Source organism: Natrix helvetica (assembly GCF_964273705.1).
Source record: "Natrix helvetica genome assembly, chromosome: 10".
NCBI classification, from domain to species: domain Eukaryota; kingdom Metazoa; phylum Chordata; class Lepidosauria; order Squamata; family Natricidae; genus Natrix; species Natrix helvetica.
In genome coordinates this window covers 13692553-13707651 of record NC_138561.1, presented here as the reverse complement: position 1 = coordinate 13707651, position 15099 = coordinate 13692553, and the positions used below count along the sequence as shown (strand labels likewise).

The 15099-nt window shown below is 43.9% G+C and overlaps 1 protein-coding gene across 4 annotated transcripts in view; it reads left to right on the top strand.

Annotated features, from left to right (window-relative positions):
- CARMIL2 (capping protein regulator and myosin 1 linker 2) overlaps positions 1–15099 on the top strand; it is a 75191-nt gene that overhangs the window by 823 nt on the left and 59269 nt on the right. For 2 of the 4 annotated variants that reach the window (XM_081962934.1, XM_081962931.1), the window contains exons 1-6: positions 3293–3603; positions 3709–3769; positions 9507–9595; positions 11650–11700; positions 12043–12102; positions 13009–13130. In XM_081962934.1, the coding sequence (XP_081819060.1) occupies positions 3730–3769; positions 9507–9595; positions 11650–11700; positions 12043–12102; positions 13009–13130 (362 nt within the window). In that variant the 5' untranslated portion in view covers positions 3293–3603; positions 3709–3729. Of the gene's footprint in view, positions 1–3292; positions 3604–3705; positions 3770–9506; positions 9596–11649; positions 11701–12042; positions 12103–13008; positions 13131–15099 lie in introns of those variants that run through there. The other 2 variants (XM_081962932.1, XM_081962933.1) reach the window with 2 other exon arrangements.

The following is a 15099-nucleotide window of genomic DNA, read 5'->3' as shown; positions in this document are numbered from 1 at the left end:
GCCCACCACTGCTCTCTTGATATCATATACTTTCATTTAGGGATGCGGTCGCTCAGTGGCTAAGATGCTGAGCTTGTCGATCAGAAGGCAGTTTGCCGGTTTCAAATCCCGAGTGCCACGTAATGAAGTGAGCTCCCATTACTTTTCCCAGCTTCTGCTGACCCAGCAGTTTGAAAGCATAGAAAAATGCAAGTAGAAAAATAGGGACCACCTTTGGCGGGAAGGTAACAGCGTTCCATGCGCCTTTGGCATTTAGTCATGCCAGCCATTTGACCACGGAGATGTCTTCGGACAGCGCTGGCTCTTCGGCTTTGAAACGGAGATGAGCAGCGCCCCCTAGAGTCAGGAACGACTAGCACATATGTGCGAGGGGAACCTTTACTTTTATAGTTCTCTAATCCATGTGCAGATCTTTCTGTCTTGTTTTTGCATTGCCGTGCATGTTACCACCGCTCTTTTTGCACTTAGATATATTGTTAGAATATTCTGGATCAGGGACAGTTAATTAACACTGTTTTCTAAAGTGGTTGCAGTCTTTAAGTCTCAGCCTTGCAAATCTAGAATAAAGAATATATTCCACAGATTTTCTTCCCTGCGTGCTTTTTGATATCATTCCGAATTCAAAAAGGGTTGCATTTTTATGCTTCTGTATTCAAAACCAAACAGAACTCTAGGCTTAGAAATGTTTGCAGAAATTTAAGATAGTGTTTGTTAATTTAATAATAACAGAAAATAAATATGCTCTCGGAATAGTTTGTGGGATGTTTCCATGAGTCGTATTGTTGGGCAGCTTTGCAATGATTCAGTGATGGAAGATGAAGCTAAACAATAATCTTAATAAACTCCTCCACATTAGTTTATCATGGGGACCTCAGCCATTACAGTTAATTCAATAAAGGTGGTTAAAGTTTTCAGAGCTGAATGGGATCTTTGAGCCCAGCCTGTTCTGAGTTTATGAGGAAATTCTTCAGAGCTTTCTCCCTGACTCCATGTAGACCGATGCTAAAAGTTAGCAGACCTGAGTGATGTATTGAAATTCGCAGTCTCTGCTCACTGGTGGTGTGCGGTTTGGAACTTAGCAAATTAAACATTCCATGTATCGCCCACATATTGGGGCTCAGCAAGTTTTTCATTACACCTGTTGTGATTTCCTGTTTTGAACTTCAAAAGCAAGTTTCTTTTAGTCTTTAAGCATATATTACTACGCTGGTGATAAATTTTTAAATTTTCAGCCTGAATATCATTTCTTTTAAATTTACGCAAATCTATCCTGCCTTTGGTTTCAGTAGAGTGGTGGTTGAGCCACTTGAAAGCCAATCACCTTTTAGAAAAATATAGACTTATACAACACTTTCGCTCCTCTTTTCCAACTTAAAGGATAGTTTCTTCAACTATTATTTATATGGCTTGATTACCAGAATTATATACTAGGCTAGCCAATAACCCAGGATTGCCCAGATATTTATTTACAGGGGGGAAAGGCCCCGACCAAACATAATTTCTAATGTTGGATTTTCCCCCTTACTAGTGGGAGCCCCCTTCTGGAGTACTGTGAAGCCATTACTATGGCAACTCCACTGCGCTGTACAGTAGAAGCCATTTTAAAGCACAACAGACTGCATCTTTACAGAACACACACCCCGAGGGGTTTTAGGAGTGCCTTACCCCCACAATATTTTTTTCCAGAGGGTAAGTCTTCTGTGTTTGGTTGAAATTGCTCGAGGCGTTCCAGAGTTATGCTGGAAGATGCACACACACAGAGCCATGATTTATTTATTTATTTGTGTGTGTGTGTGTGTGTGTGTGTGTGTGTGTGTAGTTTCCTCTGAACATATTCTGATTACTCTGTCTTTTAAACGGGTACCATGAACTCTGCAGAGTTGAATGAAATTAAAACAAATTGTGCATTTGTAGGAAGTCTATAAAACAGTCAGGAACGAATTACTCTCTGGTATTGTTCTGAGGTTTTCTAGAATGGTGACTCCCTAATTGCAGAAACAGGTAGCCAGTGCTAACAGATCTACATCCCAAATGTTCTCCAGAAATGGAGTATCAGAACCATCAAAATAAAAATATTTGGGGGGAAGAGAGGATGAAAGTTTGTCTTATTTGTTAATCACTCCAAGCAGAACTAGGAAGCCTCAAACTTAAATTGAAACTGCTTTGTCAGTAACCCAGAGACCCACCAACCAGAACCCCTAGTTGAAAATAATGTTAGCATTAAAGTCTGAATCCAGATATGAGTTTTTGAGAATTAAACAGAGTTCACACCAGCAGAGCTATCTAGTTCCTGGTGAACTCCAGTTTTCTTAAGGGCCTAGACCTTGCGTTGGTTGTTAGCCGAATCGAAACAATGGTGGTTTACTGGAGCATTGGAACTATGTGTGGATTTCAGTCTGTTTTAGCTTTATTAATTTATGTTTTGTTTATTTATCGAATTTATATTGCCACCTATTCGCCCATGGCAACTCAATCCCAGATCTTATATTCTTATTTATTTATTTTATTTTATTTTGTTTGTCAAACATGTACAAGCTAACAGGTATAAGTATAAACATGGACATGAAAAAGGGAAATGAGTACAAATAAATGGGGGCAGCAGGACAGGGATGGTAGGCACGCTGGGGCCCTTATGCACACCTCCTTACAGACCTCTTAGGAATGGGGCGAGGTCCACGGTAGATAGTTTAAGGTTAAAGCTGTGGGGGTTTGAGGATGTGACAACAGAGTCAGGTAGAGCATTCCAGGTGTTGACCACACTGTTGCTGAAGTTGTATTTTCTGCAGTTGAGTTTGGAGTGGTTTACCCTGAGTTTGCATCTACTGTTTGCCCGAGTATTATTGAGGTTGAAGCTGAAGTAGTTGTTGACAGATAGGACGTTGTAGCAGACAATTTTGTGTACTATGCTTATGTCAGACCATAGGCAGCGTAGTTCCAGGTTGTCCAAGGTCAACATTTTGAGCCTGGTGGCATAAGGGAATTCTATTGCGAGCAGAGGAGTGGAGGACTCTTCTCATGAAATACTTCTGGATTTTGGAATCCCAGATCATGGAGTAATTAGCTCCCGAATCCCTAAAATGAAGCATTCCTGTCCAAGAGAGGAGCTTATGTACTTTTATTTCATAATTGGTAGTCCTTCCTATGAATTTGGCTAAATCTTACAAGGGCACATTTCTGGCTTTCCAAAGGCTGTTGAATTACCTCAGCAACTCTCCTCAATCATGAAGGATGCTGGGGCTTGTAGTTCAGCCATTCCTGGAGAGCCATTGGTCTTCCACCACTAATTGCTCTTGAAGCCTTCAACAGCTGGGTGAATAATAGGAGAAGCCAAGGTTCAGGCTGCTGTTTTGCAGGAGAGAGGTGGTGCTTCACAAGTCCCTGCTTTCACTCATCAACCGGGGCTGCTTAATTAGTCATTTATCTTATTGCAATGAGCTTCTGACTTTGCATACAGTGTGTAGGAGGACAAATAGATTCCCACCTGCGGTGCCTCTGCTACCTCCTTACTTGCTCTTGCAAAATGCACCTGGGGTGTCTGCTGCTTCCCTACTCGGGGCTTACTTTAAGTTGAAGTGGCTGGAAGACAGGAAGAGGCAGTTCAAGGTAAGGGGAGGTGGGGGAAGAGGTAAGGCAACACAAACTGTCATCTTGTGCCCTGGTAACCTGCTGTGCCTGAGCCTGACGGAAACTTCACTTCCTTCCAAGTAGGTCTCTGCAGAAGGTCAGAAGATGGCTGCCTCCTTCAAAGAGAGATCTGAGGAACTGCATGGTAAGCAAAGTTCTCTTTTCTTTGACCTACTCAGCATAAGCAAAGAAGGCCAGGAGGCTGCTACAATTACTCACCTCTTCAGGATGCTCATCGGGTGCTTAGGAAAACTTCCCTCTATCTTTCTGGTGTCCCCATTTGATAAAGTTCTCAAAAATGGTGATTCGGAGCTTACTTTCGAAGCTGACATATTTGATGGGCTTGTTTATTAAGGGGAGTGTGAGTGTGTGTGTGTGTGGGTGGGTGTGTAGGTAGGAAGATGAGCAATTTCTTTCAAGTGAATCGAAGTAGTCCAAGAGTCGATGTCCAATGTTCAGAAATGTTGGTTGATGTTGGTTTATCTTGTATTCTACAGCTAATAACTAATTCCCTAGATGTAGCTGGTTAGGTAAAGGTAAAGGTTCCCCTCGTACATATGTGCTAGTCGTTCCTGACTCTAGGGAGCGGTGTTCATTTCCGTTTCAAAGCCAAAGAGCCAGCACTGTCTGAAGACGTCTCCGTGGTCGTGCGGCTGGCATGACTAAATGCCAAAGGCGCACGGAACACTGAAGATATCTCCGTGGTCATGTGACTGGCATGACTCAACGCTGAAGGCACACGGAACGCTGTTCCCTTCCCACCAAAGGTGGTCCCTATTTTTTCTACTTGCATTTTTTGCGTGCTTTCGAACTGCTAGGTTGGCAAAAGCTGGGACAAGTAACGGGAGCTCACTCCGTTACGCGGCGCTAGGGATTCGAACCACCAAACTGCCGACCTTTCTGATCGACAAGCTGGTTAGGTACTCTCCATAAAATGTAAATGAACTAACTAATATGGAGGCTATTGGTTCAAGGCTGCCAAAATTCAGATGACCACTAGATGACACTAAAGAAATAATTCCAATTCTTTGCTGCTAGTTAGTGGTCATCTGTGTTTTTGTAAGCTGGCTCCAGTAGCCACAGGCAACATATTTTTTTTTACCTCTGTCTCTTATATACTGTATACTGGGCTCTTGGCCCTCAGCCTTCAACAGCTCCTACAGAAACTCAAAACAGAGGGACTCCGAAAGACTTAAGACCCATTCCATAATCACAAAATTTATTTGAAGATCCCGTTGCCATCTCTCTCCCAGCAAAAATCTTCTGCTACAGCATACCATCCGATTGTTGTCAAATTTACAACCTGCAGGAGCGGAAAAAGAAATCGTGATCAGCGTGTCAATTCCCTTTGATTGACAATGGTTAATGTTCACTTGCATGAAACAAAGCAAAACAGGATATGACAAATTACATTCTCCGTTTGCAGCAGTTTTTATATCTTATGGTTAAATGAAGACACACAATGTCTTGGTCGCTCTGGAAAGTCTGGAACACGGGTGTCAAACTCAGGCCCAGGAGCCAGATCCGGCCCACGGGGTACTTAGACCTGGCCAGTAGGGCTGCCCTGGAAACAGCGAAGGACTGGCCCGCGTTGCCTCTGCCAGTGAAAACAGAGCTCAGGAGGGCCACCTGCAGTGCTCCTGAGCTCCATTTTCACTGGCAGAGGGTTATGTTGTGGCCCACCGGTAGCCAGCGGAGCTGGTGGCAGAGTCAGACAGTGAGGAGGTTTGGGAAGAACGTGGGCCAGTCCTGGAGTCTGGGGAAGGCTCTGCGTCGGAGACGGTTATCAGCTGCCTTTGGAGTCAGACATCAGTGGGGCAGAAGAACAGCTGGGGCCTATTCCCAACGTGCACATCCGTAGAGCTGCCAGGAGGTTGGAACAGCTAAGGAACAAGGGTCAAATCAGGAGTAAGGCCACAAGTGGACTGTGAATGGCCCCTTCCATAGGGAGTAAAGAGGAGCTAAAGGGGAGTGGAGTTTACAGGAGACAATTAGTTCAATTCATTAGGGTGAAGATCCGTTCCTGACTTCTTGCCACGTAATTGCTTGGCATTTAGAAGATATCAGCCTGGCAGCTCTTCAAGCCTGATAAAGGTCTGTAGTTGTGAAATCTCTTGAAAGACAGTTGGCTGGGATTTTGCTGGAGAGGAAGTCCCTTTAACCTAAATAAAAGGGGTTTTATCGGGATGAGGAGTCTGCTTCATGCTCTTGGGAAGCCTAGATCAGAACAGGTTGCAGGAGGCCGCTGCAGCTGAAAACGGAGCTTGGGAGCCCATTTTCGCTGGCAAAGCATTGGGCAACCACAATTGCCCTCGACACTAGTGATGTCGAGCTGGCCATGCCCACCCCAGACCCCCAAGATCACAAACACAACCCTGATGCGGCCGTCAATGAAATCGAGTTTGACACCCCTGGTCTAGAAGCTCATGATTCAGGTGGATCCCACCTTAGAGGTGTTTCAGAGGACCTTTGATTAGGATGGGTAGAATCCTTTTGAAGGACTGGATGTGTTTTGATTGCTGCTGGTTGTGCCATCCTTGCGTCTTCTTTTATTGCTGTGCTTTTTTATGTTTTCTTGTGAGCCATCCAGAGCCATTGAGAATCAGGCAGTCTACAAACTGAATAAATCACAAAAAAATGAAAAACACTCACTGGATCAGGGCATACTGTGACCGGATCCTTATTTATGTTTCCTGACAATGTCGTGTGCTGATGGGAGAAAGATAGCTCAAGATTTGTAGACCAAAATTAAACGTGCTGCCGTTTTTTATTTTTTAATTTTTAATTTTGCACATGTATCTGAATGCAAATTAGATCAGCCTGAAGATTCGCAAGAATGAATTTATATCTCTTCCCATCACCGCTGTTATCCTTTACAAGATGCATGCAAGAGATAAACAGAATTTGGGCTGGGCTTGCAAAACGCATTTAACTTGGTTCCTGAATTTGCATCCTACGCTGTATCAGCGTATCCTAAACTTTCTGAATGAACGAAGCTGCGCAACCTGCTAAGTCACACCTAAAAGAACAGTTGTGCAAATGCAAATTTTGGATCTTGAACTTTTCAGGCTGAGCACAGAAAAACCGCCGATCTATTCAGAATACAGAAGAATAGAGTCAGAAGGGGACTTAGAGGTCTTCTAGTCCAACCCCTTGCTCCAGCAGGAGACGCTATGCCATTCCATTCAAGTGGCTGTCCACTCTCTTCGTAAAAGCCTCCAGTGATGGAGCTCCCACAAGCTCTGAATGCAAGCATTATGCTTCCTATAAAAGAACGGTGCCTTCATACCTTGCCTTCATGACTGCATAATTGGGCTGCTGCTGCATGATCTACCTGACCTACCTTTGGAGACTATTTGGGACCTTCAGGTGGATGAGACGCAGCAGCAGCTGGAAAGGGAGTTCCTGGTCGGCTTCTGAGCTCGATGCAAAGTGGGCATCGTTCTCAACTGTGCGATGTTCCTCATCTTTTTTTTCTCAAAACATTGAAACATGGTTTTTTTAAAATATAGATTTAAAAATAAAGTCCCAATTCCATGTCAGTTTATCTTTAAAGTAACTCAACTTTCCATGGCTGGTCTGCATTGTTTCCTTTGGAATAATTCTTCCACTTCTTTGAGATCACAGAGGCAGCTGCTGTTTAGGGATTCAACATACACCCCCTCTAAACTTAGGATCTAGAGCCATGGTTCTCAACCTGTGGGTCGGGACCCCTTTGGGAGTCGAATGACCCTTTCACAGGGGTCGCCTAAGACCATCAGAAAACACATATTTTCGATGGTCTTAGGAACCGAGACACCAATTTGATGGTTGGGGGTCACCACAACATGAGGAACTGTATTAAAGGGTCGCAGCGTTGGGAAGGTTGAGAACCACTGATCTAGAGATACGTTTTCTCCATGATAGCAGAAGTGGTATTCAGCAGGTTGTGACCAGTTTTAGAGAATCGGTAGCAGAAAATTTGAGTAGTTCGTAGAACCAGTAAATACCACCTCTGAGTGGTCAAACCCCCATCTATTCTCTGCCTCCTGAGTCCCAGCTGTTCAGGAGGGAATGGGGATTTTGCAGTATCCTTGCCACGCCATGCCCACCAAGCCACACCCACAGAACCGGTAGTGAAAAAAATTGAATCCTACCACTGCACGGTAGCCCTATTGCTGTACACCTCCCTATCATGGAGATACACCTTACCACCTCCCGGTTGACCTTCCACAAGGTCATACAAATCATTTTATTCTGACCTCCTTCCAGAGGCTGGTGTTTGGGACATTTGGCTGATTTACTTCCTTTAAATTGCTGTTCTATGTCAGGTCTTTGTTATAGCTTGACTTTTGGGGTTGGGCAGTATGCAAATAATTGTAATAAGCAAAACATCTATCTAAAGAAGAGGAGGGTTGCCCAGCCCATTGTCCCATTGTTAGTTTTAGTTATAAACAGTGCCTCGTGTTCTGTGGTTACCTGTACACCTGGCCACTTGATTTTAACTCGACCACAGTTAAAACAATGTAATAGCTTATTGTCGTATGAGAATTAAGAAGGTGAATTCTGTAATCTATACTGATTACTGCCCATCCTTGACCACAACTCAGCCTAAAATTTTCATTGCTCAGCAAAGAAGTTGTTAAGTAAGTTTTGCACCATTTTACGACCTTTTTTGTGCCACACTTATTAGATAAATCGCTGCAGTTGTTAAGTGAATCATACGTTCATTAAGCGAATCTGGATGAGTGGTGCGATGGCCTAGAGGTGGAGCTCTCGCCTCACAATCAGGAGGCTGTGAATTTCATCCTAGGTAGAGGCAGATATTTCTCTCTCTGGGCACAATGCGAATATATCTGCTGAAAAAAAAAACTCCGCCTTGGCAACATGGAAGGGCATCCGGCCAGTAAACACTCAGCTCCATTCAGTTTCCCAGACTCTACCCCGCAAGAGATTATGGGGTTGTTAAAAGAGGATGATGATTAAGCGAATCTGGATTCCCCACCCCCAGGACTTCACCTGTCAGACGCCAGCTAGAAAGGTTACAAATGGGCCCAGGACACTGCAACTGTCATAAATACATGCCAGTTGCCAGTGCCCAGATTTTGATCACGTGACCGTAGGGATAGTACGACCATTGCAAGTGTGAAAAATGGTCAAAAACCACTTTTTTCAGTGCCGTTGTAGCTTTAAACCATCATTAAATGATCAGTTGTAAGTGGAGGACTACGATAAAGGTTCCCCTCGCACATATATGCTAGCTGTTCTCAGCTCTAGGGGGCAGTGCTCATCTCTGTTTCAAAGCCAAAGAGCCAGCGCTGTCCGAAGACGTCTCTGTGGTCATGTGGCCGGCATGACTAAATGTCGAAGGCACATGGAATGCTGTTACCTTCCCACCAAAGGTGGTTCTTATTTTTCTACTTGCATTTTTTACATGCTTTCGAACTGCTAGGTTGGCAGAAGCTGGGACAAGTAACGGGAGCTCACTCCGTTATGCGACACTAGGGATTCAAACGCCCAACTGCCGACCTTTCTGATCAACAAGCTCAGCGTCTTAGCCACTGAACCCCTACCTATAGTTTATTGCTGCATTTCGTATAAGTTGAGCTCGTTCTTCCAGTCCAGGTTTCTTTAGCATTAATTCCTTCATAAATTTGATTTCAAGTCCTACTAGCTGCAGTTAGTTGGCAGAAGGGCTGATGAAGTTGTAGGCCAAAATATATGGAGAACTATCCCACTAACTAGCCATACCATAAACTAGCTAAATTTTAATGAAAGACAATGCCAGATCTTCTCCCTACAGCAGCAAAGTATCCTTTTCTAAGAAACCTTTGGAAGTTTATTTGTATTGTTTATTTGTGAGTGTTCTCCCAGTTCCATTTATCTATTTATGTTTTTTTCAGAAAGCATCACTAATTTCTTAGGGACACAGGAGTTTGTCTTACTGGATGCTCAATTCCACATCAAGTCCAAAGTGGAAGACATTATCCTGGTACGTACGTGTGGTTTATTTATTTTTTTATTTGTCAGTTTAATGTGTAAAGGTAAAGGTTCCCCTCGCACGTATGTGCTAGTCGTTCCCGACTCTAGGGGGCGGTGCTCATCTCCGTTTCAAAGCCGAAGAGCCAGCGCTGTCCGAAGACGTCTCCGTGGTCATGTGGCCAGCATGACTAAATGCCGAAGGCGCACAGAATGCTGTTGCCTTCCCACCAAAGTGGTTCCTATTTTTCTACTTGCATTTTTATATGCTTTTGAACTGCTAGATTGGCAGAAGCTGGGACAAGTAACGGAAGCTCACTCTAGCGGCACTAGGGGTTTGAATCGCCAACCTTTCTGATTGACAAGCTCAGTGTCTTAGCCACCGAGCCACCGTGTTGCTGTGTATGTGGGCATAATTCCTGCGTGGAAACAGACAACACTATGGACTTGAAGTCCTTTAAAAAGTCATTTTTGGTTGACAGCATAGATTTATCATAATTTTAACAGAAAGAATGAATGGAAAAAGGCCATTTGCATCCCACTGTTCAACTCTTATTGCCATCTGACATTTCTGTGGGTTTGTTTGTCCCTTCGTGTAATATCTGCTCAGTTCAAACACGTGTACAGGTAGTTCTCAACTTATGATCGTAAGGGAGCCTGGATTTTTATATGAAATATAATATTATACAGTGTGTGTGTGTGTGTGTGTTGTATTTGTAAAAAGCAACATTAAAAATATGGTTTTCTGCCTGGATGGTCTCCTGCAGTGAGCCGATAGACGGAAAGGGGGAGTAGTGAGTTCCCTCCCATATTTGGGCATACCAGGGGTTGTAACACAAATACATGCATACATACATACATACATACATACATACATACATACATACATACATGCATACATATTGCAGTTGTTGTTAAGGAAATGAATGTATTCCTATGGGTGTTTTTAGCTAAAAATTAGCTGAGTAGGCCAGAACTACACCCAAAAAATCCAACCCATTAAAAATTGTGGTCATGTGATTGCAGCATGCTGCAAATGGCCATAAAATTGAATCACTTGCCAAGCGTCCAAAATACAGTCATGTATGGGTATTCAACCACTGGAACTCCGGAACCTGTTTGCAATAGCTTTGGTGATAGGTGTCATAACCTCAAATAATCACTAAACCAGTTGTGCATGTACTGGTATCCAACATAAGGGAAATATCATGCCTAATTAAAACAAGGTGAAAGATCTTACTGCAGCCGGATCCCTCCTTTCCGATTTGACTGCAGTAAATTAGATTTGCATGGAGACATTTGACTCTTCCTCCAGCGGTCTCAGCACAGACCAGGTTGTGAGTCACACCGTACTCCGATTGTATCTGCTCACAAGGAGCCAATTAGATGAACACTAGCTCATTTGCTACTGAGCTGCATAAATTATGGAGCTACGTTATTAAGACTTAAGAAGTACCAAGGAATACTACATTGTATGCTATATCTGTTGTTATTTCATTACTTAGAAAAAAAATGGGATAGTGATCTTTTATATCAAAGCATGTTCAGAACATAAAACAATTGTGTACACTCAGCTCTCTAAATCTGTGTTTCTCATGGATCGAAGCTTGAAGATATGTGGACTTCGACTCCCAGAATTCCTCAGCCAGCGAAGAATTCTGGGAGTTGAAGTCCAACGTATTTTCCAGCTGCAAAGGTTGAGAACAACAGCTCTAAACAATTGAACAAGTGTCCCTTTTCTGGATTTTAAGTGCTGGTTAATTAATATAAACCAGCTACAAAGCAATCAGTCTCATTCATTTCCTGCTTCAGAAGGGGGGCCAAACTGCAGAATGCCATATATTGGTTCTCTTCATAGTAATTTGGGGTCTAAAGAAAAGAAGAATTAGAGGTGACGTCACAGCAGTATTTCTATATTTGAGAGGCTGCCACAAAGAAGAGGCGGCCAAATTATTTTCCAAAGCATCAGAAGGCCAGTCAAGAAACAATGGATGGAAACCAATCAAGGAGATCTCTTTACTTTTTCAGTGTCTTTCAGTGTCTCTCTCTTCCTCTCTCTCTGTATAGGTTTTGATGCCTTGGCGAGCATTGGTGGTGATGGCAAAGCTTCCTCTCAAGGTGCCTTAAGTCCTATTTTGTCCTTAGCCTTATTGACTTAGCAATCAGGTGCTGTTTTCTTAGTTTAGTCCCATGCAGCTGTTGGAAGGAAAATCTATCCGGTTCAATTCCAAGCTGGAAGAAAGACGCTGGAAACAACATGGAGACTGATTGGAAAGAGAGGTTTATTGATGAAGCAGAATCACTTGTGATTCTGGGCAGCTGACAAAATGGAGTTGAGAGTGGGTGGGTTTTATACCTTCTTTGGGCTTTGTATTTGAGCTTCTTGTTCCTGTGTTTAGCTATCTGCTCGTTACGGCCAAAAGCAAGTCTAGAATAACACTTGTGCATTTCTCTTCACAGGTCCACGTTAGCTTCAGCTTCCTAGCTGTGCAGTTGATCAAAATGAAAGAAGCTGGAAAGGTACGTTGAGGTTGGGGGACGGACTGTGTGATCTGCTTCCCCCTCTATAAAATATAGCAGTAGCAATATCACTCAGACTTATATACTGCTTTACGTTGCTTTCACAGCCCTCTCTAAGCGCTTTACAGAGTCAGCCTATTGCAGGGGTGTCCAAACTTGGGAACTTTAAGACTTGTGGACTTCAACTCCTAGAATTCCCCAGCCAGCCGGCTGGGGAATTCTGGGAGTTGAAGTCCACAAGTCTTAAAGTTCCCAAGTTTGGACACCCCTGGCCTATTGCCCCCAACAATTTGGGTCCTCATTTTACCCACCTCAGAAGGATGGAAGGCTGAGTCAATCTTGAGCGTGGTGAGATTTGAACTTCTGCAGGCAGCCGGCAGAAGTAGCTTGCAGTACTGCACTCTCACCACTGCGCCACCGTGGCTCATATGCTTTTCGCCCACCCCTGCCGGTTGAGTTTATGGTATCTTCTTGGAGAAACTCTTTTCTTTCCTTTGGCGAATGCGCCAAAGAAATTGTCATAAGTTCTTGCCTTGAATCAGGCCTCAAATCTTTGCTTGCAATGGTACGAGACTTTGGCTTCCCGAAATGCCGCTACAAACCCCCAGCTATCTCTATTCCCCTCCATCCATCCCTCAGCTCCAGTGTGGCAACACTGAAGCTCTCAGATGGCTTCGGTCAGGCCAGCTTAAGGGTTGACAAACCATTATCAATACATGTTGGTTGCCAAGCACCCGGATTTTAATTATGTGACTGTGTGAGGATGCTGCAGCAGTTGCAAGTAGAAGGACTGGTCCCAAGTCACAATTTTCAGTGGTGGTGTGACTTCAAACTGTCACTAAAACAAACAGTTGTATGTTGAGAACTACCTCTACCTCCTTCTCATGTTTCTTCCATCTTATCCAGATTGTCATAGACACGGATACCTCTTCCTTTGAGATTGACTTCCTGTCATCGGACAGTCTGGAACAAGCAGTCAGCCACATGATTACGTCACTCAAAAAGGTTTTCCCGGGATCCTCACCTGGGTAAGGAGTTGTCAGAGATGATAAACCGGAAAAGATATCCCAACTGGACTTCCTCAGTTGTTTTCTTCCTTCTTCACAACTTCTTCAGAAGCTTCTTGTCAGGCCTGCAGCCATCTTTCTTTTTGGATCTTTGGCCTGCCACACTTTCTATTATTCTACTATGCATTTTCTGTTGTGGGAAAAGGGGAGGAGGGATTGTACAGAGTTAGATGATATGTAGCCATAACAACATTCTTTCTAGAAAGCCAAGGTCATCCTTTGTCTTTGTACCTCTGTACGTGATCGGAAATGGAAGGGTGGAATTGCCAGCATGGCAGTGGAAAATTGGACCATGTGATGGACTTGTGGGGGGGAGGGCAAGATCTTGAACTTTCAACTGGGTGGGGAAAACGAGGAAGCTTTCAGATTTGGGTTTTCCCATAGGTGCCAACATGGCTCTCTTAATAAATTGGAACTTTGAGGAATGCTTTTCCTTGGACTCTGATTTACTTTTGGATGCTTTTTGGAACCCTGACACTTCTTGGATGAGAAGAGTTTGGATGAAGAAGCTTCTTGGATGAGAAGTGAAATGTTTTCAAGGGGAAAAAAAAACAAGAAAGTCCAGTTGCTTTTTTTTGTGAAAAAACAAAACAAAAAACCCTTGGGACAACCATGGCATGGATGATTGAGAATCTCCCTAGACATAACAACCACTAAAGATGGGATCTAGGCATGACTATTGAATGAATGAAGCATGACCATTGATACCCTGGTTTTCCAGATCTGGATGAATTACGGCTCTCAGCATCCTTCTTCACCTCGGCTGATGATAACAATAGCACTTAGACCAGGAGTCCTCAAACTTTTTAAAGAGGGGGACAATTCATGGTCCCTCAACCTGTTGGAGGGCCAGACTGGCTGGGTGGGCATGGCTAGGTGGGCACGTGACTTGACGTGCGTGGCCAATTTAGCAGTCCATTAAACAATACAAACAAATTCAACTTTAATTCGTTATGCTCCTGGGGGTGGAAACCAGGTTAGTGAAGGGATGTGGCTGCCTTGGGGGTGGGGTGTGGGGTGAGGGACTTCTGTTTGTGTGTGTGTGTGTGTGTGTGTGTGTGTCCCTCTCTCTCTCTCTCTCTCTGGAGGCTGGCTCCCTCCTTGGCTTCTAGAATCACTTTGCTGTCCCAAAACGGGGCCGTTTTTTACCTCCCGGGGACTCTGTGTGTCCCATTTTTGGCCTCCTTGGCTTCTAGAAGGCGGGTAGGGGCCAGCAGGTAGGTGGGGTGATGAGGGCGGGGCAGCCTTATGGTCCCGGGTGAACAGGGGTGAAATTCAGCAGGGTGTGACAGGTTCTGGAGAACCGGGAGCGGAAATTTTGAGTAGTTCGGAGAACCAGCGAATACCACCTCTGGCTGGCCCCAGAGTGGGGTGGGAATTGAGATTTTGCAGTATCCTTCCCATTCCACATCCCCAAGCCACACCATGCCCACCAAGCTACGCCCACAGAATTGGTAGTAAAAAAATTTGAATTTCACCACTGCGTGCGGGCCAGATTAATAGTTTCAGCGTGCTGTATTCTGCTCATGGGACATAGTTTGAAGACCCCTGTCTTAGACTTATAAATCCTTCCACAGTGCTTTACAGCCCTCTCTAAGCAGTTTACAGAGTCAGCATCATTCCCCCATTTTACCCACCTTGGAAGGATGGAAGAAGGATGGAGTTTTCTCCTCCAATTTAGAAACATCTGTTCAAAAGAGATGGTTGAGATGTTGTGACTAAGGCTAAGATTGAACAGGCTCCGTTTTTAATTACTCACTACAATATTTATATATTCTGATATTGAAGCCATTGTAAAGGGATAGAAATATTTTTTTAAAAAAACGTATTTTTAAAAAGCAGTAGCTTCTCTTATCCAGCCAGCTCCCCTCTCAAAAGGAAAAGTCCCTGAAATAAAATGGTATTTGACACTTTTTCTTTAATAAAGTTA